The sequence below is a fragment of the Pseudophryne corroboree genome, chromosome 3 (genome assembly GCF_028390025.1).
Source record: "Pseudophryne corroboree isolate aPseCor3 chromosome 3, aPseCor3.hap2, whole genome shotgun sequence".
NCBI lineage: Eukaryota > Metazoa > Chordata > Amphibia > Anura > Myobatrachidae > Pseudophryne > Pseudophryne corroboree.
The window spans coordinates 314,064,113-314,087,413 of record NC_086446.1 but is presented as its reverse complement, the minus strand read 5'-3'; the positions used below and the strand labels follow the sequence as shown (position 1 = coordinate 314,087,413).

General features: G+C 48.5%; 1 protein-coding gene across 4 annotated transcripts in view; it reads left to right on the top strand.

Annotated features, from left to right (window-relative positions):
- Positions 1–23,301, top strand: part of TLK2 (tousled like kinase 2) — a 449,799-nt gene that overhangs the window by 225,977 nt on the left and 200,521 nt on the right. For all 4 annotated transcript variants that reach the window (XM_063959450.1, XM_063959447.1, XM_063959449.1 and 1 more), the window contains one exon: positions 19,970–20,080. In XM_063959450.1, the coding sequence (XP_063815520.1) occupies positions 19,970–20,080 (111 nt within the window). The remainder of the gene's footprint in view (positions 1–19,969; positions 20,081–23,301) is intronic.

Below are 23,301 nucleotides of genomic sequence, written 5' to 3'. Positions count from 1 at the left end.
TCCCCCCTCCTTTTTCATATGCTGTGCTGCACCAGGCTGCTGCTTTCATTGCTCCATCTCCTACTACCCCAGTGATTTGCTTGGGCGATTTTAATAGCATCCTGGATTTATCCTTAGACCGATGGCACTCCCCGGTGGTTGCGCTGGCGGGTGGTGATCCTACCAAGTTTGCTGACTTCTTGCATAGTTTGCAGTGGGTGGATGTGTGGAGGCTTCGTCACCCTGCGGCCCGTCAGTTTTCCTGTTTTTCCAGCACTCATAGCTCCTCCAGGATTGACCCGATGTTGGTATCCGCCGCCCTCGTCCCTGGGATTATAGACATCCACTACGAGGCTAGAGGGGTCTCTGACCACTCCCCTCAGTTGATGACTCTTGCTGTGGAAAGTCAGAGGGGGCACTCTTACTGGAAGTTGCATCCCTCTTGGCTAGCCCAGCTGGGTGACTGCAGTGACCTGGAGACTCAGTGGGAGGGTTACTTTAGCGACAATGTAGGGTCTGCCTCGGGTACAATAGTTTGGGATTCATTTAAGGCGTTTTTGAGAGGCTCATATATTGGACGTATTGCGGCCCATAAAACGTCCTCACGGGAAAGAGAACGGGCCCTTGAAGGTGACGCTAGGGAACTGGAGTCCCAATATTTATCTGATGGTGCCCCCGTGACAAGGGTACGTTGGCTAGTGGCTCAGTCGGCTTGGTTGGCCCACCTGTCTGATAAAAACTCTAGATCCCTCCTCTTTAAGGCTACTAATATTTATATGCAGGCTGATAGGTCGGGGGGCCTCCTGGCCCGTCTGATACATTATGATTGTCCTGGGACTACGATCACCCAAATGTCCGGTGGAGATGGCTCCTTTGTTGACACCACACCGGACATTGCGCAGTTATTCCGATCTTATTACTCTGAGGTTTATAGCTCAAAATTGACATGCTCTACTTTAGATCTTTCACACTACCTGGGGGGTATTCCGCTGCCCACACTCTCCTCTGAGGCCTGTGAGCTGCTGGAGGCGCCTTTGACGCTCGAGGAGGTGACTGCGGCCATTGGTGTGTACCCTAATGGCAAGGCTCCGGGTTGTGACGGAATTCCCTCCGAGGTATACAAAAATCATGTTGATTTTTTTGGGCCCAGGCTTCATGCCCTATACCTAGATATATTTGCCAATAATGATCTTCCCCCCTCTATGTCAGAGGCAGTTATAATAGTGATCCCAAAGCCCGGTAAGGACCCTAGGTCTCCAGACTCCTATAGACCGATATCCCTGATTCCCACCGATGCTAAGGTCCTGGCAAAGATTTTGGCAGTACGGCTTAACGCAGTGATCGCCTCCCTTGTTCACCCGGACCAGACTGGCTTCATGCCAGGGAAGTCCACGTCTATCAACTTACGTAGACTGCATACCGTTTTACAACTCCCACATGACTCCCCTTCTGACTCGGCTGTGGTCTCGTTAGATGCGGCCAAGGCCTTTGACAGCATTGAATGGGCTTATTTATGGGAGGTGATGGCTCGTGTGGGCTTTGGACCCAACTTAATCAAATGGACTAAATTACTGTATCAACATCCGAGTGCCAGGATCTTGGTGAACGGTTATGTATCCCCCTCTTTTCAACTGTCCCGTGGTACTAGACAGGGCTGCCCCCTATCCCCCACGCTTTTTGCCTTGGCCATCGAGCCCCTGGCCTGCTTGATAAGATCACATCCAGATATTGTGGGAATTTCTACGGGTTCACGTGAGGATAGAATAGCTCTTTACGCCGATGACATGTTGTTGTTTTTGCAGGATTACACCAAGTCAATGCCCATTCTGCTGCGTGTGATAGAGAACTTTGGAGATTACTCGGGTCTTAGAATTAACTGGCCTAAATCATACATTATGCCAGTCATAGGCCCCCCTCCTACTGTTTCCAAAATCCCCCTGCCAGTATGTTGGACGTTACAATTTAAATACCTCGGAATCCAAATAACTAACGACCCTTCTGATTTTGTCCCTCTGAACCTGGACCCGACCATGCAGTGGGTCATGGGCAAATCCAAGACTTGGTGTAAGCTTCCACTGACGGTGTCTGGCAGGGTTAACTTCATTAAAATGATTATACTGCCCAAACTCTTATACATTATTCTCCAGTCCCCGGTATATATTTATCCAATATTTTTTAGGAAATTAAATAGCGTTTTATCCTCACTGATTTGGGCTAACAAACGACCTAGGATACAGCTGAAAACCCTCACCAGGCAGCGATCTGACGGTGGCCTGGCTCTGCCTAATTTTCAGATGTATTACTATGCTGCTCAGCTGACTCATATCAGTGTATGGGCGGAAGACTCTGGGGCTGACTCCTTACATTGTGAGTTTATTCGCTGTTACTTTCCCCACCTCTCTCCTATGCAGGTGCTACTGAGTGGGAGCATGGCTCGGTTTCTTCCCCCTATCATTTACCAGGCCTTAAAGATATGGCGGGCCCTGAGAGACCTCTTGAGGTACGATGGCCTGGACCCGGATACCCCCCTCTGGTACTCTGACTGGCTCCCTGAATTACATGCACTTGAGGGGCGGGAGGTATGGGCCCCTAGATCAGTGGTCTCTATTTCTCAACTCTACCTAGATAATAATCTCAAATCCTTTCAACAATTGAGAGAAGAGTTTGACCTACCTAATTCTTATTTCTTCAGATATCTCCAGCTTCGCCACGCCCTCCAGTCCCAATTTGCTGAATCCCCCCCACGAATCCTCCCATTCCCCATCAAGACCTTTGTGGCTACTTTGGGTCGAACTAAGATGGTCTCCCTTGCGTATGGATATCTTCTTACCAAGCTCCATACGGACCCTTTGACACGTCTCCGTGGAAAGTGGGAGGAGGATATGGGTTTAATAACTGAGGAGGACTGGGTTCTTGCTCTGGAATACCCTGCCAAAGTTACCAAATCTCTCAGATATCAGCAAATTCAATTCTTCATTTTACACAGAACATATATGACTCCAGTTAGGTTGGATACTTTTGGGACAGGCGGATCTGGCCTTTGTCCTAAGTGCGGGGGGGCGGTGGGAACATTCTGGCATCTGGTGTGGGATTGCCCGAGGTTGATGGTGTTCTGGTTGGGGGTCAGGTCAATTCTGGAGAGTACGGGAGTGACTGGCGGACTGCTTACCCCACAATTCTGTATTTTGGGGATGGGATGCTCTACTTCTCTTTATGCTCGCAGTGTATGTGCCTTGGCTAAGGTTTGCATTGAGAGGCTATGGATGGCCCCTAGAGGCCCTTTAATATCTGCGCTTAAGACCTTAATTAATGACACAATAATTAAGGAAAGATACATATATATGAAACAAAATGCATCAGCCAAATTTGAAAAGGTTTGGTCTCCATGGCTAGACACCCCCCATTCTCACCCGGTTCCCCACATATAGTGGGCACTGAAGTGCTAACATATCAAAAACTTGATGCTTACTGTAGTATACTTGAGATGTTTGGCGGTTGAGCCCTGCGTGTTTGCCTATTTATATGCATGACTACTGTGGTCCTGAATCAGATGGCTCCTTCTCACTTTGCTTCTCTCTTTTGTTATTTTTCTTACTGTTTAGGTTAAGGGTGTAAATTTAAAAGTTAATGGAGACTAATATATTTGACTACGGATTTTGCAGACCCTAATGGTCCGAATAATAGGAAATCCTTGTATATTCCCTTATGGACTTGGCCTGATATTCCACTGCCGAAAACTTGCTCAAAAATGTGGCTTTGATTCAAAATAATTTGGTGTACTGTTTGTGATATGTTGATGTTCTGCAATGTCTGTACCTTCTTCTCCAGACTACTGAATAAAAATTACTTTATTAAAAAAAAAGAATGTTCTTTGGATGTGGTTCATTCCCTACGTATATGTGTAGACCAGGCATTCCTAACCATGGTCCTCAAGGCGCACTAACAATGCAGGTTAAAGTGATATCCAGGCTTCAGCACAGGTGACTTAATTAGTACCTCCGTTATTTTGATTTAACCATCTGTGCTGCAGCCTGGATATTACTAAAACCTGCACTGTTGGTGTGCCTTGAGGACCATGGTTGGGAATGCCTGATGTAGACTATACTAGCTCCATCAGACTGTCTGATGCCCTGCTCATTCTTTTTTTGGTTTTCACAAGCGTGGTTGGCCTGCTAATAAGCAGACGCTGGCCAGATTGATTAGTATGGTTATTGCATATGCTTACACTCAAGCTGACCAGCTTCCATTTCTGCCAATTTTACTCTGTCTGTAGGACCCTCATGGGCGGCACACCGCGGTGCGTCCGCCGAACAATTGTGAAAGGCAGCTACGGTCCACACGTTACTTAGGTTTTATGCCTTTGATACATTCAGCTCCCAGGATGCTTCATTCGGACGCCAGATTCCTTTACCCTCTCAGGTGTGCCCCCTCCCTTGAAGTACTGCTTTAGGACATCCCCGATGTTCTCTGTGGAATCTATGAACCCTGATGAAGAAAAGGAGAGTTATGGTAGACTTACCCTTGTTAACGCTCTTTCTTCGACGTTCATAGGGTCCACAGGGCGCTCACCCTGATGCACCTGGCCTCTCTGGGGTTTTTTGCGGCATTGGCTCTGGTCCTTTATCTTGTCTGAGAAAATGTGTTCTTATATGCCTAACATCTATCTTCAATCGTTTCCTCTTCCTGCTTTGAACTGGTTAACAAAACTGAATCCCTTAGCATGAGAGTGTAGTTATAGGAGAGAGGAGCCAAGCATTCCGGGACAAGCTAAAGCTTTAACTGTTTGGTGCCTGACTCTCATTCACCACCTACAACCCAATGTTCCCTGTGGACCCTATGATCTTCGAAGAAAGAGTTAACAAGGGTAAGTCTACCATAACACTCCTTTTTGGCTGGAATGAGGGCTTGGTGAGTGTCATATGGTAACTTCCAATTTAGACATCTTCTTTGCCAAGATTGCTGAGAAGAATAATAGTATACCATGTGTTTTAGATCCAGTGACTGCAAGGAAGGAGGTGGTTGGAAGTATTTAAGGACAGATGCTGGCCATACATCAGTACGATATCATTCCAACTAGCAAACTAGTTGGCTGGTTGGAACAATAATCGGGCAGTGTGTGGGAGCAAACAATAATCTTTTGTTAATTTGCTCCCACACACCAAAACCCAATTGTTCTAACTAGATGGAAAATTCAAACATGTTTGATATTTTTCCAGTTAATTATTTCTCTAACGTCCTAGTGGATGCTGGGGACTCCGTCAGGACCATGGGGATTAGCGGCTCCGCAGGAGACAGGGCACAAAAATAAAGCTTTAGGATCAGGTGGTGTGCACTGGCTCCTCCCCCCATGACCCTCCTCCAAGCCTCAGTTAGGTTTTTGTGCCCGTCCGAGCAGGGTGCAATCTAGGTGGCTCTCCTAAAGAGCTGCTTAGAAAAAGTTTTTAGGTTTTTTATTTTCAGTGAGTCCTGCTGGCAACAGGCTCACTGCATCGAGGGACTTAGGGGAGAGAAGTCAACTCACCTGCGTGCAGGATGGATTGGCTTCTTAGGCTACTGGACACCATTAGCTCCAGAGGGATCGAACACAGGCCCAGCCATGGAGTCCGGTCCCGGAGCCGCGCCGCCGACCCCCCTTGCAGATGCCGAAGATGGAAGAGGTCCAGAAGCAGGCGGCAGAAGACTGTTCAGTCTTCCTGAGGTAGCGCACAGCACTGCAGCTGTGCGCCATTGTTGTCAGCACACTTCACACAGCGGTCACGGAGGGTGCAGGGCGCTGGGGGGGCGCCCTGGGCAGCAATGTATAATACCTTTTTATGGCTAAAAATACATCACATATAGCCCTTGAGGCTATATGGATGTATTTAACCCCTGCCAGATCTCACAAACTCCGGAGAAGAGCCCGCCGAAATAGGGGGCGGGGCTTATTCTCCTCAGCACACAGCGCCATTTTCCTGCTCAGCTCCGCTGTGAGGAAGGCTCCCAGGACTCTCCCCTGCACTGCACTACAGAAACAGGGTAAAACAGAGAGGGGGGGGCACTTTTTTTGGCGATATTACTATATTTAAGCTGCTATAAGGATACAACACTTATATAGGGTTGTTCCCATATATATATTATAGCGCTTGGGTGTGTGCTGGCAAACTCTCCCTCTGTCTCCCCAAAGGGCTAGTGGGGTCCTGTCTTCAATAGAGCATTCCCTGTGTGTGTGCTGTGTGTCGGTACGTGTGTGTCGACATGTATGAGGACGATGTTGGTGTGGAGGCAGAGCAATTGCCGGTAATGGTGATGTCACCCCCCAGGGAGTCGACACCGGAATGGATGGCTTTGTTTATGGAATTACGTGATAATGTCAGCACATTACAAAAATCAGTTGACGACAGGAGACGGCCGGCAAACCAGTTAGTACCTGCCCAGGCGTCTCAGACACCGTCAGGGGCTGTAAAACGCCCTTTACCTCAGTCGGTCGACACAGACCCAGACACGGACACTGAATCTAGTGTCGACGGTGAAGAAACAAACGTATTTTCCAGTAGGGCCACACGTTATATGATCACGGCAATGAAGGAGGCTTTGCATATCTCTGATACTACAAGTACCACAAAAAGGGGTATTATGTGGGGGGTGAAAAAACTACCTGTAGTTTTTCCTGAATCAGAGGAATTGAATGATGTATGTGATGAAGCGTGGGTTAACCCAGATAGAAAAGTGCTAATTTCAAAAAAGTTATTGGCATTATACCCTTTCCCGCCAGAGGTTAGGGCGCGCTGGGAAACACCCCCTAAGGTGGATAAGGCGCTCACACGCTTATCAAAACAAGTGGCGTTACCGTCTCCTGATACGGCCGCCCTCAAGGATCCAGCTGATAGGAGGCTGGAAACTACCCTAAAAAGTATATACACACATACTGGTGTTATACTGCGACCAGCCATCGCCTCAGCCTGGATGTGCAGTGCTGGGGTGGTCTGGTCGGATTCCCTGACTGAAAATATTGATACCCTGGATAGGGACAGTATTTTACAGACTTTAGAGCAATTAAAGGATGCTTTTCTTTATATGCGAGATGCTCAGAGGGATATTTGCACTCTGGCATCGAGAGTAAGTGCGATGTCCATATCTGCCAGAAGAAGTTTATGGACACGACAGTGGTCAGGTGATGCGGATTCCAAACGGCATATGGAAGTATTGCCGTATAAAGGGGAGGAATTATTTGGCGTCGGTCTATCGGATTTGGTGGCCACGGCAACTGCCGGGAAATCCACCTTTTTACCTCAGACCCCCTCCCAACAGAAAAAGACACCGTCTTTTCAGCCGCAGTCCTTTCGGTCCTATAAGAACAAGCGGGCAAAAGGACAGTCATATCTGCCCCGAGGCAGAGGAAAGGGTAAGAGAGGGCAGCAAGCAGCTCCTTCCCAGGAACAGAAGCCCTCCGCGGGTTCTGCAAAGCCCTCAGCATGACGCTGGGGCTTTACAAGCGGACTCAGGAACGGTGGGGGGTCGACTCAAGAATTTAAGCGCGCAGTGGGCTTGCTCACAGGTGGACCCCTGGATCCTGCAGGTAGTATCTCAGGGTTACAGGATGGAATTCGAGAAGTCTCCCCCTCGCCGGTTCCTAAAGTCTGCTTTGCCAACGTCTCCCTCAGACAGGGCGACGGTATTGGAAGCCATTCACAAGCTGTTTTCTCAGCAGGTGATAGTCAAGGTACCCCTCCTACAACAGGGAAAGGGGTATTACTCCACGCTATTTGTGGTACCGAAGCCGGACGGCTCGGTAAGACCTATTCTAAATCTGAAATCTTTGAACCTGTACATACAAAAATTCAAGTTCAAGATGGAATCACTCAGAGCAGTGATAGCGAATCTGGAAGAAGGGGACTTTATGGTGTCCCTGGACATAAAAGATGCTTACCTGCATGTCCCAATTTGCCCTTCACATCAAGGGTACCTCAGGTTCGTGGTGCAAAACTGTCATTATCAGTTTCAGACGCTGCCGTTTGGATTGTCCACGGCACCTCGGGTCTTTACCAAGGTAATGGCCGAAATGATGATTCTTCTGCGAAGAAGAGGCGTATTAATTATCCCTTACTTGAACGATCTCCTGATAAGGGCAAGGTCCAGAGAACAGCTGGAGGACGGAGTAGCACTAACCCAAGTAGTGCTGCAACAACACGGGTGGATTCTGAATTTTCCAAAATCTCAGTTGAACCCGACAACACGTCTGCTGTTCCTGGGAATGATTCTGGACACGGTTCAGAAAAAGGTGTTTCTTCCGGAGGAGAAAGCCAAGGAGTTATCCGAACTTGTCAGGAACCTCCTAAAACCAGGAAAAGTGTCTGTGCATCAATGCACAAGAGTCCTGGGAAAGATGGTGGCTTCTTACGAAGCAATCCCATTCGGCAGATTCCACGCACGAACTTTTCAGTGGGATCTGCTGGACAAATGGTCCGGATCGCATCTGCAGATGCATCAGCGGATAACCTTATCGCCACGGACAAGGGTGTCTCTTCTGTGGTGGTTGCAGAGTGCTCATCTGTTAGAAGGCCGCAGATTCGGCATACAGGACTGGGTCCTGGTGACCACGGATGCCAGTCTGAGAGGCTGGGGAGCGGTCACACAGGGAAGAAACTTCCAGGGAGTATGGTCAAGCCTGGAGATGTCTCTTCACATAAATATACTGGAGCTAAGAGCGATTTACAATGCTCTAAGCCTGGCAAAACCCCTGCTTCAGGGTCAGCCGGTGTTGATCCAGTCGGACAACATCACGGCAGTCGCCCACGTAAACAGACAGGGCGGCACAAGAAGCAGGAGAGCAATGGCAGAAGCTGCAAGGATTCTTCGCTGGGTGGAAGATCATGTGATAGCACTGTCAGCAGTGTTCATTCCGGGAGTGGACAACTGGGAAGCAGACTTCCTCAGCAGACACGATCTACACCCGGGAGAGTGGGGACTTCATCCAGAAGTCTTCCACATGATTGTGAACCGTTGGGAAAAACCAAAGGTGGATATGATGGCGTCTCGCCTCAACAAAAAACTGGACAGGTATTGCGCCAGGTCAAGAGACCCTCAGGCAATAGCTGTGGACGCTCTGGTAACACCGTGGGTGTTCCAGTCAGTGTATGTGTTTCCTCCTCTGCCTCTCATACCCAAAGTACTGAGAATTATACGGCAAAGGGGAGTAAGAACGATACTCGTGGCTCCGGATTGGCCAAGAAGAACTTGGTACCCGGAACTTCAGGAGATGCTCACGGAAAATCCGTGGCCTCTACCTCTAAGACGGGACCTGATTCAGCAGGGACCGTGTCTATTCCAAGACTTACCGCGGCTGCGTTTGACGGCGTGGCGGTTGAACGCCGAATTCTAAGGGAAAAAGGCATTCCAGAAGAGGTCATTCCTACACTGGTTAAAGCCAGGAAGGAGGTGACTGCACAACATTATCACCGCATTGGAGAAAATATGTTGCGTGGTGTGAGGCCAGGAAGGCCCCCACGGAGGAATTTCAATTGGGTCGATTCCTACATTTCCTGCAAACAGGATTGTCTATGGGCCTCAAGTTGGGGTCCATTAAGGTTCAAATTTCGGCCCTGTCGATTTTCTTCCAGAAAGAATTGGCTTCAGTTTCTGAAGTCCAGACTTTTGTAAAAGGAGTACTACATATACAGCCCCCGGTTGTGCCCCCAGTGGCTCCGTGGGACCTTAATGTAGTCTTGGATTTTCTCAAATCCCATTGGTTTGAGCCACTCAAATCGGCGGATTTGAAATATCTTACATGGAAAGTAACCATGCTACTGGCCCTGGCTTCAGCCAGGAGAGTGTCAGAATTGGCGGCTTTATCGTATAAAAGCCCATATCTGATTTTCCATTCGGACAGGGCAGAACTGCGGACGCGTCCTCATTTTCTGCCTAAGGTGGTGTCAGCGTTTCACCTGAACCAGCCTATTGTGGTGCCTGCGGCTACTAGCGATTTGGAGGATTCCAAGTTGCTGGACGTTGTCAGGGCATTGAAAATATATATTTCAAGGACGGCTGGAGTCAGAAAATCTGACTCGCTGTTTATACTGTATGCACCCAACAAGCTGGGTGCTCCTGCTTCTAAGCAGACGATTGCTCGTTGGATTTGTAGCACAATTCAACTTGCACATTCTGTGGCAGGCCTGCCACAGCCTAAATCTGTCAAGGCCCATTCCACAAGGAAGGTGGGCTCATCCTGGGCGGCTGCCCGAGGGGTCTCGGCATTACAACTCTGCCGAGCAGCTACGTGGTCGGGGGAGAACACGTTTGTAAAATTCTACAAATTTGATACCCTGGCTAAAGAGGACCTGGAGTTCTCTCATTCGGTGCTGCAGAGTCATCCGCACTCTCCCGCCCGTTTGGGAGCTTTGGTATAATCCCCATGGTCCTGACGGAGTCCCCAGCATCCACTAGGACGTTAGAGAAAATAAGATTTTACTTACCGATAAATCTATTTCTCGTAGTCCGTAGTGGATGCTGGGCGCCCATCCCAAGTGCGGATTGTCTGCAATACTTGTACATAGTTATTGTTACAAAAAAATCGGGTTGTTCTTGTTGTGAGCCGTCTGTTCAGAGGCTCCTACGTTGTCATACTGTTAACTGGGTTCAGATCACAAGTTGTACGGTGTGATTGGTGTGGCTGGTATGAGTCTTACCCGGGATTCAAAATCCTTCCTTATTGTGTACGCTCGTCCGGGCACAGTATCCTAACTGAGGCTTGGAGGAGGGTCATGGGGGGAGGAGCCAGTGCACACCACCTGATCCTAAAGCTTTATTTTTGTGCCCTGTCTCCTGCGGAGCCGCTAATCCCCATGGTCCTGACGGAGTCCCCAGCATCCACTACGGACTACGAGAAATAGATTTATCGGTAAGTAAAATCTTATTTTTAGTGTTGTGGGAACTTTTCTCATAATCGCCTTTTATGATAGCCCCTCGGGGAGCTGCCAGCACAGCTGATGCCTCTTCATCCTGGCCCAGGCATCACTAGAACAGATGGAGGGCCAGTAGTGTGGGCTTCCAGCCCCCAAGTGTGGAGTGGTGGGTAGAGACATACCAGGGAGATGCTGCTCCATTATATGTTTCTATAGAGGTAGGGAGATGGCAGCAAGTACAAGCAACACTGTACCCCTGATCCCCTTCCCTCCCTCTCCCTGCTGTGCCGTGAAGAAAGAATTGGGCTTGGGTTAGTGTCTGTACATTTTATTTAGAGTGTTGATTCCTTGGTTGTCCGATGTACCTGAAACATTCATTGGGGTGTCAAAAGGCCACCCATGTGAATACAGATTTTACATGATAGTTGCACAGTCTGGTGTAAATACATTTTGCCAGATGGCAAAAAAAACTCTGTTGAACCGAGCCCACGTCTGTGGAGATAGTGGTCGATTCCCTTCTACTCCTCATACTCTCTCCTATACTCCCAGTGGGGCAGATGTATTAACCTGGAGAAGGCATAAGGAAGTGATAAACCAGTGATAAGTGCAAGGTTATAAACCCACCAGCCAATCAGCTGCTAACTGTCGATTTTCATATTGTAGCCGATTGGCTGGTGTGTTTATCACCTTGCATCTATCACTGGTTTATCACTTCCTTATGCCTTCTCCAGGTTAATACATCTGCCCCAATATATGGTATGGCTGCTTGCTTAGAGAACACCTGATTCTGTTTCTGTGCAGTGAGATTTTTTTCTTCTCTTGTAAGTTGCTGAGGGTCTTATATGAATGAAAAAAAAACCCATAATAAAATCTGTCTCTGCATCATGAAAAGTAGTGCCTGGCTTCTCTGACATCTGGCCAGGGAGAGTGGGAGGAGCTCGAGTTGATGGTTTACCTCCACAGAGTATCCAATGACTACTCCCCTTCCCCTCCCATAGGAAGAAGGAAAAAATATAATTTATATACTTCTTTAAGAAGCTACTTTACCAAATTTAAGCGTATTCTATGTATTTTGAAGTGATGACATCAAGAAGATGATGTTTGAAAAAAATAAGATTTTACTTACCGGTAAATCTATTTCTCGTAGTCCGTAGTGGATGCTGGGGACTCCGTAGGGACCATGGGGAATAGACGGGCTCCGCAGGAGACAGGGCACTTTAAGAATTTGGATTCTGGTGTGTTCTGGCTCCTCCCTCTATGTCCCTCCTCCATACCTCAGTTAGAGAAACTGTGCCCGGAAGAGCTGACAGTACAAGGAAAGGATTTTGGAATCCAGGGCAAGACTCATACCAGTCACACCAATCATACCGTATCACTCGTGATAAATTTACCCAGTTAACAGTATGAACAACAACGGAGCATTAGATCAACCCTGATGCAACCAACATAACCCTTATTTAAGCAATAACTATATACAAGCATTGCAGAAGAAGTCCGCACTTGGGACGGGCGCCCAGCATCCACTACGGACTACGAGAAATAGATTTACCGGTAAATAAAATCTTATTTTCTCTAACGTCTTAGTGGATGCTGGGGACTCCGTAGGGACCATGGGGATTCTACCAAAGCTCCCAAACGGGCGGGAGAGTGCGGATGACTCTGCAGCACCGAATGAGCAAACACAAGGTCCTCCTCAGCCAGGGTATCAAACTTGTAGAACTTTGCAAAAGTGTTTGAACCTGACCAAGTAGCCGCTCGGCAAAGCTGTAATGCCGAGACCCCTCGGGCAGCCGCCCAAGAAGAGCCCACCTTCCTTGTGGAGTGGGCTTTTACTGATTTTGGAAGCGGCAATCCAGCCGCAGAATGAGCCTGCTGAATCGTGTTACAGATCCAGCGAGCAATAGTTTGCTTTGAAGCAGGAGCACCCAGCTTGTTGGATGCATACAGGATAAACAGCGAGTCAGTTTTCCTGACTCTAGCTGTTCTGGCTACATAAACCTTCAAAGCCCTGACCACATCTAGTAACTCGGAATCCTCCAAGTCACGAGTAGCCACAGGCACCACAATAGGTTGGTTCATATGAAAGGATGTCACCACTTTTTTTAGCAGAAATTGTGGACGGGTCCGCAATTCTGCCCTGTCCATATGGAAAACCAGATAGGGGCTTTTATGTGACAAAGCTGCTAATTCTGACACATGCCTAGCTGAAGCCAAGGCTAATAGCATGACCACCTTCCACGTGAGAAATTTTAACTCCACGGTTTTGAGTGGCTCAAACCAGTGTGACTTCAGGAAACTCAACACCACGTTAAGATCCCAAGGTGCCACTGAGGCACAAAAGGGGGGTGAATATGCAGCACTCCCTTTACAAACGTCTGGACTTCAGGAAGAGAAGCCAGTTCTTTTTGAAAGAAAAAGGATAGAGCCGAAATCTGGACCTTAATGGAACCCAATTTCAGGCCCAAAGTCACTCCCGACTGTAGGAAGTAAAGGAAACGGCCCAGCTGGAATTTCTCCTTAGGGGCATTCCTGGCCTCACACCAAGCAACATATTTTCGCCATATACGGTGATAATGTTTAGCCGTCATGTCCTTCCTAGCCTTTATCAGCGTAGGAATAACCTCATCCGGAATGCCTTTTTCTACTAGGATCCGGCGTTCAACCGCCATGCCGTCAAACGCAGCCGCGGTAAGTCTTGGAACAGACAGGGCCCCTGTTGCAACAAGTCCTGTCTTAGAGGCAGAGGCCATGGGTCCTTTGTGAGCATTTCTTGCAGATACGGATACCAAGTCCTTCTTGGCCAATCCGAAACAATGAGTATTGTTCTCACTCTTCTTTTTTTTTATGATTCTCAGCACCTTTGGTATGAGAGGAAGAGGAGGAAATACATAAATCGACTGGAACACCCACGGTGTCACTAGTGCGTCCACAGCTATCGCCTGAGAGTCTCTTGACCTGGTGCAATATCTCTGTAGCTTTTTGTTGAGGCGGGATGCCATCATGTCCACCCGTGGCAGTTCCCACCGCCTTGCAATCTGCGTGAAGACTTCTTGATGAAGTCCCCACTCTCCCGGGTGGAGCTCGTGCCTGCTGAGGAAGTCTGCTTCCCAGTTGTCCACTCCCGGAATGAACACTGCTGACAGTGCTCTTACGTGATTCTCCGCCCAGCGAAGAATTCTGGTGGCTTCTACCATCGCCACCCTGCTCCTTGTGCCGCCTTGGCGGTTTACATGAGCCACTGCGGTGATATTGTCTGACTGAATCAGAACCGGTTGGTCGCGAAGCAGGGACTCCGCTTGACTCAGGGCGTTGTATATGGCCCTTAATTCCAGGGTGTTGATGTGAAGGCAAGTCTCCTGACTTGACCACAGCCCTTGGAAATTTCTTCCCTATGTGACTGCCCCCCCACCCTCGGAGGCTTGCATCCGTGGTCACCAGGACCCAGTCCTGAATGCCGAATCTGCGACCTTTGAGAAGGTGAGCACTCTGCAGCCACCACAGGAGAGACGCCCTGGCCCTGGGGGATAGGGTGATTAACCGATGCATCTGAAGATGTGATCCGGACCACTTGTCCAGTAAGTCCCATTGGAAGGTCCTCGCATGGAACCTGCCGAAGGGAATGGCCTCGTATGATGCCACCATCCTTCCCAGGACTCGAATGCAGTGATGCACTGACACCTGTTTTGGTTTTAATAGATTCCTGACCAGTGTCACGAGCTCCTGAGCTCTCTCTATCGGGAGATAAACCCTTTTTTGGTCTGTGTCTAGGATCATGCCTAGGAGAGGCAGATGAGCTGTAGGAACCAACTGCGACTTTGGAATATATAGAATCCAGCCGTGTTGCCGTTACACTTCCAGAGAAAGTGATACGCTGTTCAGCCACTGCTCTCTTGATCTCGCTTTTATGAGGAGATCGTCCAAGTACGTGATAATAGTGACCCTTGCTTCCGCAGGAGCACCATCATTTCCGCCATTACCTTGGTGAACATTCTCGGGGCCGTGGAGAGACCAAACGGCAACGTCTGAAATTGGTAATGACAATCCCGTACCGCAATTCTGAGGTACGCCTGATGAGGTGGATAAATGGGGACATGAAGGTATGCATCCTTTATGTCCCGAGTCACCATAAAGTCTCCCCCTTTCAGGCTTGCAATGACCGCTCTTAGCGATTCCATCTTGAACTTGAACCTTTTCAGGTATATGTTCAATATGGGTCTGACCGAACCGTCCGGTTTCGGGACTACCACATGGTCGAATAATAACCCCCTTCTTGTTGAAGGAGGGGAACCTTGACCACCACCTGTTGCAGATACAATTTGTGAATTGCAGTTAACACTGTTTCCCTCTCGTGGGGGGAAGCCGGCAGGGCCGTCGGTGAGGGGGCATCTTCTCAAAGTCCAGCTTGTATCCCTGAGACACAATATCTATTGCCCTGGGATCTAACAGGGAGTGAACCCACTTGTGGCTGAACCTACGAAGGCGTGCCCCCACCGTGCCTAGCTCCGCCTGTGGAGCCCCAGCGACATGCGGTGGATTTTTGTAGAGGCCGGGGAGGATTTCTGTTTCTGGGAACTAGCTGTGTTGTGCAGCTTCTTTCCTCTGCCCCCGCCTCTGGCAAGAAAGGACGCACCTCAGACTTTCTTGTTTCTTTGTTCGAAAGGCTGCATTTGATAATGTCGTGCTTTCCTAGGCTGTGTAGGAATATAAGGCAAAATATCAGAATTACCAGCTATAGCTGTGGAGACCAGGTCCGAGAACCCTTCTCCACACAATCCTCAGCCTTCCATATGCCTCTTAAGTCTGCATCATCTGTCCATTGCATATTCTACAGGACACGTCAAGCAGAAATCGACATAGCTTTGACTCTAGGACCCAGTATACTCATGTCTCTTTGGGCATGTTTTATATATATATATATATATATATATATATATATATATATATATATATATATATATCTCTCTTAAGACAGCATCTTTAATATATATATATCTTTATATATACATATATATATACATATATATATATATATATATATATATATCTACATACTAGGGTCTCAATCTCTGCTGATAAGGTACCTGTCCACGCTGCCACAGCGCTATAAACCCGTGCCGACACAATCGCCGGTCTGAGTAGTGTACCAGAATGTGCACGCTATCTGCAGGATCCCTGAGAATAGCTGTTACGTCAGGGCTACCTTTTGGGCAAACGTGACACCCTAGGGGAAGATTCCCATCCTATCCTGGCCCTAGTGGGGAAAGGATACTGCCTGAGAATTCTTTGTGGGAAACTGCAGTCTCTTGTCTGGAGATTCCCGCTCTTTTTCATCATGAGAGGAGGGAAATTTACCTCAGCTTTCTTCCCCTTAAACATGTGTACCCTTGTGTCAGGGACAGATGAGTCATCAGTGATATGCAAATCATCTTTTATAACATGTCGTGTCGATATCAGTGTTTATTATTTTGGATAGTGAGCATTATTGAGAGACTCTGAAGGTCTCTGCGACATAGGGACAGACATGGGTAGATTTCCTGTCTGTTCTCATCTTTTGTGCAATAAATTCACCTTAGCACTTAATTACACATATCCAAACAGGTGTCGGCGTTGTCGACGGAGACAACCTCACACACACATATTTGCTCTATCTCCTCCTTAGGGGAGCCTTTTACCTCAGACATGTCGACACAAACGTACCGACATACCACACACTCAGGGAATGCTCATCTGAAGACAATTCCCCCAAGAGGCCCTTTGGAGAGACAGAGAGAGAGTATGCCAGCACACACCCCAGCGCTATTAACCCAGGAATAACACAGTAACTTAATGTTAACCCAGTAGCTGCTGTTTATATTGATTTTTGCGCCTAATTATGTGCCTCCCCCCCCCTCTCTTTTTACCCTCTTCTACCGTGTAACTGCAGGGGAGAGACTGGGGAGCTTCCTCTCAGCGGTGCTGTGGAGAAAAAACATGGCGCTGGTGAGTGCTGAGGAAGAAGCCCCGCCCCCCTCAGCGGCGGGCTTCTGTCCCGCGTTTCTGTGTAAAAATATGGCGGGGGCCCATGCATATATACAGTGCCCAACTGTATATATGCCCACTTTTGCCAAGAGGTCTCTAATTGCTGCCCAGGGCGCCCCCCCCTGCGCCCGGCACCCTACAGTGACCGGAGTATGTGGGTTTAGTGTGGGAGCAATGGCGCACAGCTGCAGTGCTGTGCGCTACCTCATATGAAGACTGGAGTCTTCTGCCGCCGATTTCGAAGTCTTCTTGCTTCTGTCACTGGCTTCTGTCTTCCGGCTCTGCGAGGGGGACGGCGGCGCGGCTCCGGGATCGGACGACCAAGGGTGCGATCCTGTGTACGATCCCTCTGGAGCTAATGGTGTCCAGTAGCCTAAGAAGCAGGACCTATCTTCAGTGAGTAGGGCTGCTTCTCTCCCCTCAGTCCCACGTAGCAGAGAGCCTGTTGCCAGCAGATCTCTCTGAAAATAAAAAACCTAACAAAATACTTTCTTTTTAGCAAGCTCAGGAGAGCTCACTAAGTAGCACCCAGCTCGTCCGGGCACAGATTCAAACTGAGGTCTGGAGGAGGGACATAGAGGGAGGAGCCAGAACACACCAGAATCCAAATTCTTTCTTAAAGTGCCCTGTCTCCTGCGGAGCCCGTCTATTCCCCATGGTCCTTACGGAGTCCCCAGCATCCACTAGGATGTTAGAGAAATGTATATACCTGGCACCTCAATTTCATTCCTTTTATTGGCATTAGAGATACCTTGTCTATAATCCATCTTGTAAACATATATTTGGAAGGCACTTTTCTCAGTCATGGCCTTTCATGAAGTACAAAAAGATTATCTACTGTATTTTTCAGTAATTCTTTGTTCTATAGAGAGAGATGCATTGGTTTGCTGCTACTTTAATTTCTGCCTTTAGTCTTCTAGGTCTTGTTAGGTCATGTATTATTTGATCATCTATGGTAATAGAATTTTCCTAAATGATATTTTGGTCTCGATTTAATTGTTTCACAGGCACGATCTCCAGTCTAAATTCAATTTGTTATTATTGCGCGAATAGCGCCCAGTTAGGCCTGGTTTAGCTGTGTAAAATGGCTAAACCCGACCAAAGCGCTGGGCACGATGTGAAAGTCGTGTTTGCCTGCTCAAATGGGTCACTTTTTGCACATTGCAACACACCAGCAAGGGGGTATGCGAGCTTAGATGCGTCTCCCCACGACTTGCTGCGCCCGAAAGAGCAGCAGTTTAATTGCTTCGTTGGACGCCATCTAGTGGCAGCCGCGGGGAGAAACCATTTAATTCCCTCCTTTTGACTATCCAAAATTTCTAAATTTTTTGTTAAAGCACTTTATTGTGCAACGCTTCCTACTACACAAAACTCTGAGTGATATTTATCTGCCCATGGTATGATAACATTTCTGTCATTGTGTGTTCTTCTTATGGTGTTTCCTTGATTATTTATGAATGCTACTGAACAGTTGTCTAAAAGATTTTTAGGTGTTTTTGCTGTAGTTGAAGAAAAGTTTTATATTGCATACTACTTCTTCTAAAAAGTTTTCATGCAGTAGCTTTTCTTTTTGCCTCCATACTCCCTATAATTACTTTTGTTGTGCAGATGAGCTCCCCAACCCTTAGAGCTTTAATCTTTCATTTACCGTGTATTCTAGCTCTGATAGGGATATTCCCATTTCTCCTTATCTGATCTTGCCAATAGTCCAGAGAGTTTCAGATGTTCTGTATTTTCATACAGTGAACCACAGTTTCTGGATTGCTACATGATATAAGTTTCAGTACCTCTAGTTGCAGATATGTCATTTGCGAACATGTTAATGTGAGAATTCCTATGATAGAAGAAAGCATTACTAAGAGCTTGAAACGTGTCTTCATGGAAAATCTCTGCCTTGCTGAGACTGGTTCATATGTCAGCTGTTGAAACTTTTGTTTTCTCTTGTAGCAATGAAGCATTTGTTTCTCTCTAAGGGGCTAGTTCAGATCTGATCGCTGCTTTGCGTTTTCACACAGCGGGCGATCAGGTCTGAACTGTGCATGCGTATGCACCGCAATGCACGGGTACAACGGTCCGCAGCGACGGGATGGTGCGAAAAATCTGATCGCACCGGCGATCACAAGAAGATTGACAGGAAGAGGGCATTTTTGGGTGGCAACTGATCATTTTCAGGGAGTGTCAGGAAAAACGCAGGAGCGACCCAGCGTTTTGTGGGAGAATTCGTGATATCTGCTCCGGCCCCGATCATCAGCGGCTGAGTAAGTCCTGGGTTGTGCAGAGACTGCACAAACTTCTGTTTGTGCAGCTCTTCTGCACATGCGTTCGTACACCTGCACAGCGAATTCCCCCTCCCCCTGTAGGTGGCGACTGTCTGATCGCAGGGATGCAAAAAAAAAGCCCCCTAGCGATCATGTCTGAATTACCCCCTGAAAATCCACAAGAAAATCTACACTCGCATCTTCATCAATTTTCCAATAAATGGGGGGGTAACCCAGCTGAGAACTGTATATATATATATGTGTGTGTGTGTGTGTATAGGTGTGTAAAAAAATGAAACAAAGTACAAATGCTTTCAAAAATAGAACTGTTAATAGTTTATTTTTTATCAATTAACAAAATGCAGAGTGTATGAACAAGAGAAATCTAAATCAAATAAATATTTGCTGTGACCAACTAATGCCTTCAAAACAGCATAAATTCTAGGTACACTTGCACAAAGTCAGGGATTTTGTAGGGTTATAGTCAGGTGTATGATTAACCTATCATACCAAACGTGATAATGATAATGATTATCTGGCAGATCATCTGTCCAATCTGGCTGGTTGACATGAAAATCCGGTAATGGATGAGAGCAATGACTGACCATTTGCTCCCAAACACTGGCAATTTGTTAATTGGTAAAAATGTTGCCAAATGGATTTGGAGGAACGGATTTAGCGAGTTACAGAATTCCTTTTTCAGCCTGTCTTTTTGATTCTTTTTTTTTTTTTCCTTCTATCAATATGCTTGCTTTATTTTGCAAGTTTCATAATGACAAGCTTTATTTTAGTGTATCTAGAGAGCATATTTTTATTATCTGTATAACTTCTTTCCAGGTAAATTGCGACCTCCGGCGGCAAATGGACGAGCAAAAGAAAATGCTGGAAAAGTACAAGGAACGGTTAAATCGATGTGTAACGATGAGCAAGAAGCTACTTATAGAGAAGGTAAGACTGACGTTTTGATGGGATCTCCACTTTGTCCTTCTTGTGCTCCTCTTTAGGTGAAATTTTAAATTGTGTATTTCCTCTTTTATTTAAAGATTGTGTTTAGTGCTGATATTTTTGTAACCGAATGTGACTATGCGTGCATACTTGTTGAACCACTCCACTTTTTTTGCAGTTGTCATTAGCACTTATGGGAAGTGGTTAAGATACCGCAGCGCGGGATCTCGGCAATCACAATGCCGACGACAGAATCCCGCCCAGCGGTACAATGCCGGTCCCGGAATACCGCCGGGGTAGGTGATTCTCCCTCTATGGGTGTATTCTAAAAGGTTTACAGATGAGAAGCAATAACAATGTCCAGTGTTCGCAAAAACGCGCTATAGCGTGTAGTGTTTTGATGATTGGGGGCTCATATTTCAAACGGGTGGGTCCATGAGACGCACTCCGCTGCAGCCTATCTCTAGCCTGCCAGATTGATTGATTTGGCTCTGTGGCCCGGCTGCAGGCTTTAAAAAAAGGAGGTGGAGCCTTGCCAGCCGGACTTGATGGCACAGCTCTCCTCGATTTGGTGAGTAGTGTCTCTGACAGCGGATAACCTGCAGCTGGAGGAGGGTGTCTGGGGTCTGAGTGCTGACAGTGTTCCACAGCCGGGGATCGGGGCTGGGTACTCTGTGATCCCGTGGCCAGGTCTGGGTGGTCATGCAGCGTTACCTCTGAGCTGTTACAATCAGCGGCGACAGGGGGGCTGACTGTTCCCTTGGTGGGGGCTGGTTCAGGGGCCTGAGCTGCCGGCATTACAATGAGTCTCACTCATTTAATGCTTCCACCATCGCTGCGCCTGTCTGCCCACAACCAGTGCACCAGAGCCCTGTGCATTAAGACAGCCACTGCACAGTCTGTGACTCGGGTCCCGGTCAGAGGTGGAGGAGGAGACGCTCTCCCCTCTCCTCTCAGCTCCTCCAGTCCCCCAGACTCAAATGCTGCATATGCCAGATTTGTTTAACTATTCCAAGTCCCTCCCTCTATTGCTGTTGACACGGTCACCTGGCTGTTACACTCCAGTCCTGATCGTCAAAAGTTCATGGGAGGGATGCACAGAAGCACTGACGGCCATCTCCATGCACAGTAACAGACCCTGATTGTAAGCACCACTGATGCCAGGCAGAAAAATGCAATACTGTTGTAGTACAAGTGGAAAGTGCTGCTCAGCCTCTCTCTCGGTCACTCCCTCCCTCTGCCCCCCCTCTCTCCGTCTCCCCCTCTCTCTTTGTCTCCCCGTCTTTGTCTCCCCTCTATCTCTCTCTGACTTCCCCTATTTCTCTCTCTCCCCCGCTCTGACTCCCCCATTTCTCTCTCTCTGTCCCCCCCCCCTCTCCTCGTTATCCATTCCCCCCCTCTCTCTCCGTCTCTCCCTTCTCTCTTCTCTCTCTCTCCGTCTCCCCCTTCTCTCTCTCTCCGTCCCCCCTTCTCTCTCTCTCCGCCCCCCCTTCTCTCTCTCCGCCCCCCCTTCTCTCTCTCCGCCCCCCCTTCTCTCTCTCTCCGTCCCCCCCTTCTCTCTCTCTCCGTCCCCCCCTTCTCTCTCTCTCCGTCCCCCCCTTCTCTCTCTCTCTCCGTCCCCCCTTCTCTCTCTCTCTCCGTCCCCCCTTCTCTCTCTCTCTCCGTCCCCCCTTCTCTCTCTCTCCGTCCCCCCCTTCTCTCTCTACCCGCTCTCTCCGTCTCTTCCCCTCTCTATCCCTGTCTCCCCTCTATTTCCCCCCTCTCTGTCTCCCACCTCACTCTCTCTCCGTCTCCCCCTTCACGCTCTCCGTGTCCCCCTCTCTCTTCCTTTCTGTTCAGTTTCTCCCTGTCTCCTCTCTATCCATTCCCCACTCTCTCCGTCCTCCCCTCTCTCCATCTACCCCTCCCTCTCCATTCTCCCCCTCTCTCTCTGTCTCCCTGTCTTTTTCTCCCCCCTCAGTCCCCCTTTCTCTCCACCCCCCTTTTCTCTGTCTTCCCTCTGCCCCCTCTCTCTCTTCCCTTACACCTCTCCCTACCTCTCCCTACGTCTCTTACTCTCTGTCCTCTTCCCTGATATTATGCGTCTTCTATCCCTGTACTAAATTCTTTCTTTAGCATTTCCTTTAGCTCACATGTTATAGCAGCTTATTTATTTTTCTGCCCTTCATCCCCACTGATACTTTCCCTTCATGTCCCAGTGAACCCTTTCAACTCAATTTACCCCCTTATCTCCCTCCTACAGACACCTCATATGCACTCTGCTTTTACACTTAACCTTCTAACCTGTCACCCTCTCCATCCTCCAATGCCTCTCCGTATCACCCACTGCTTCTCCCTCTTATCCTTTTTCTGTCACCCATTGCCTCTCCCTTTCGCCAGCTCTCTGTCTTCCTGTCAATCTCTTCCCATTACCCTGTACCTGTTCCTGTCACCCACTGCCATGTGGCATATTGTGAACTTGGGGTGGAGGAGAGGGGCCCAAAGAATAATTTTGCACCTGGGCCCACCACTCACAAGTTCCACCACTGGGTTGGAGGGATTTAAAGCTAGATTTAGAGTAAACTGTTTTCTCTTACGTCCTAGATGATGCTGGATTCCATATTAGTACCATGGGGTATAGACGGGTCCACCAGGAGCCATTGGCACTTTAGGAGTTTAATAGTGTGGGCTGGCTCCTCCCTTTATGCCCCTCCCACCAGACTCAGTTTAGAAAATGTGCTCAGAGGAGCCGGTCACAGCTAGGGGAGCTCTACAGAGTTCTCTAAAAAAAAGAGTTTTTTATTTCTTTTGAGGTTGTGTTATTTTACAGGGAGGCTGCTGGCGACAGCCTCCCTGCAGCACCGGGGGGGGGGGGGAGAGCAGCAGCAATGTCCGCCCTGCGGGGTCTTGAGCCACTGCTTTCGCTGGACGTGAGCTCCAGAGGGGTCTGATCGCACCCCGCCACAGGGGAACGCTCGCCCCGGCAGCCAGCCGCCAACCCCTCAGGTGCTGAAGAAGTAGCGCGTGAGTCACTGTCCCCCCTTGCAAGCGGGGGGACAGTGTGAAGAGGGCGGCTAGAGGGTAGGAGCACGGTCTTAACCGCACTCTTGGAAGGCTCAGCGGTACTGCGGTGCGGCGCTGGGGGGGGTAGGGGGCGGCACCCTGGGACAGCTCCGGACCCTACACTGGTCACATCAAGCCTGTCTGGGTCTGCGGATCCAGGCCAGCACAACTCCTCCGGCCAG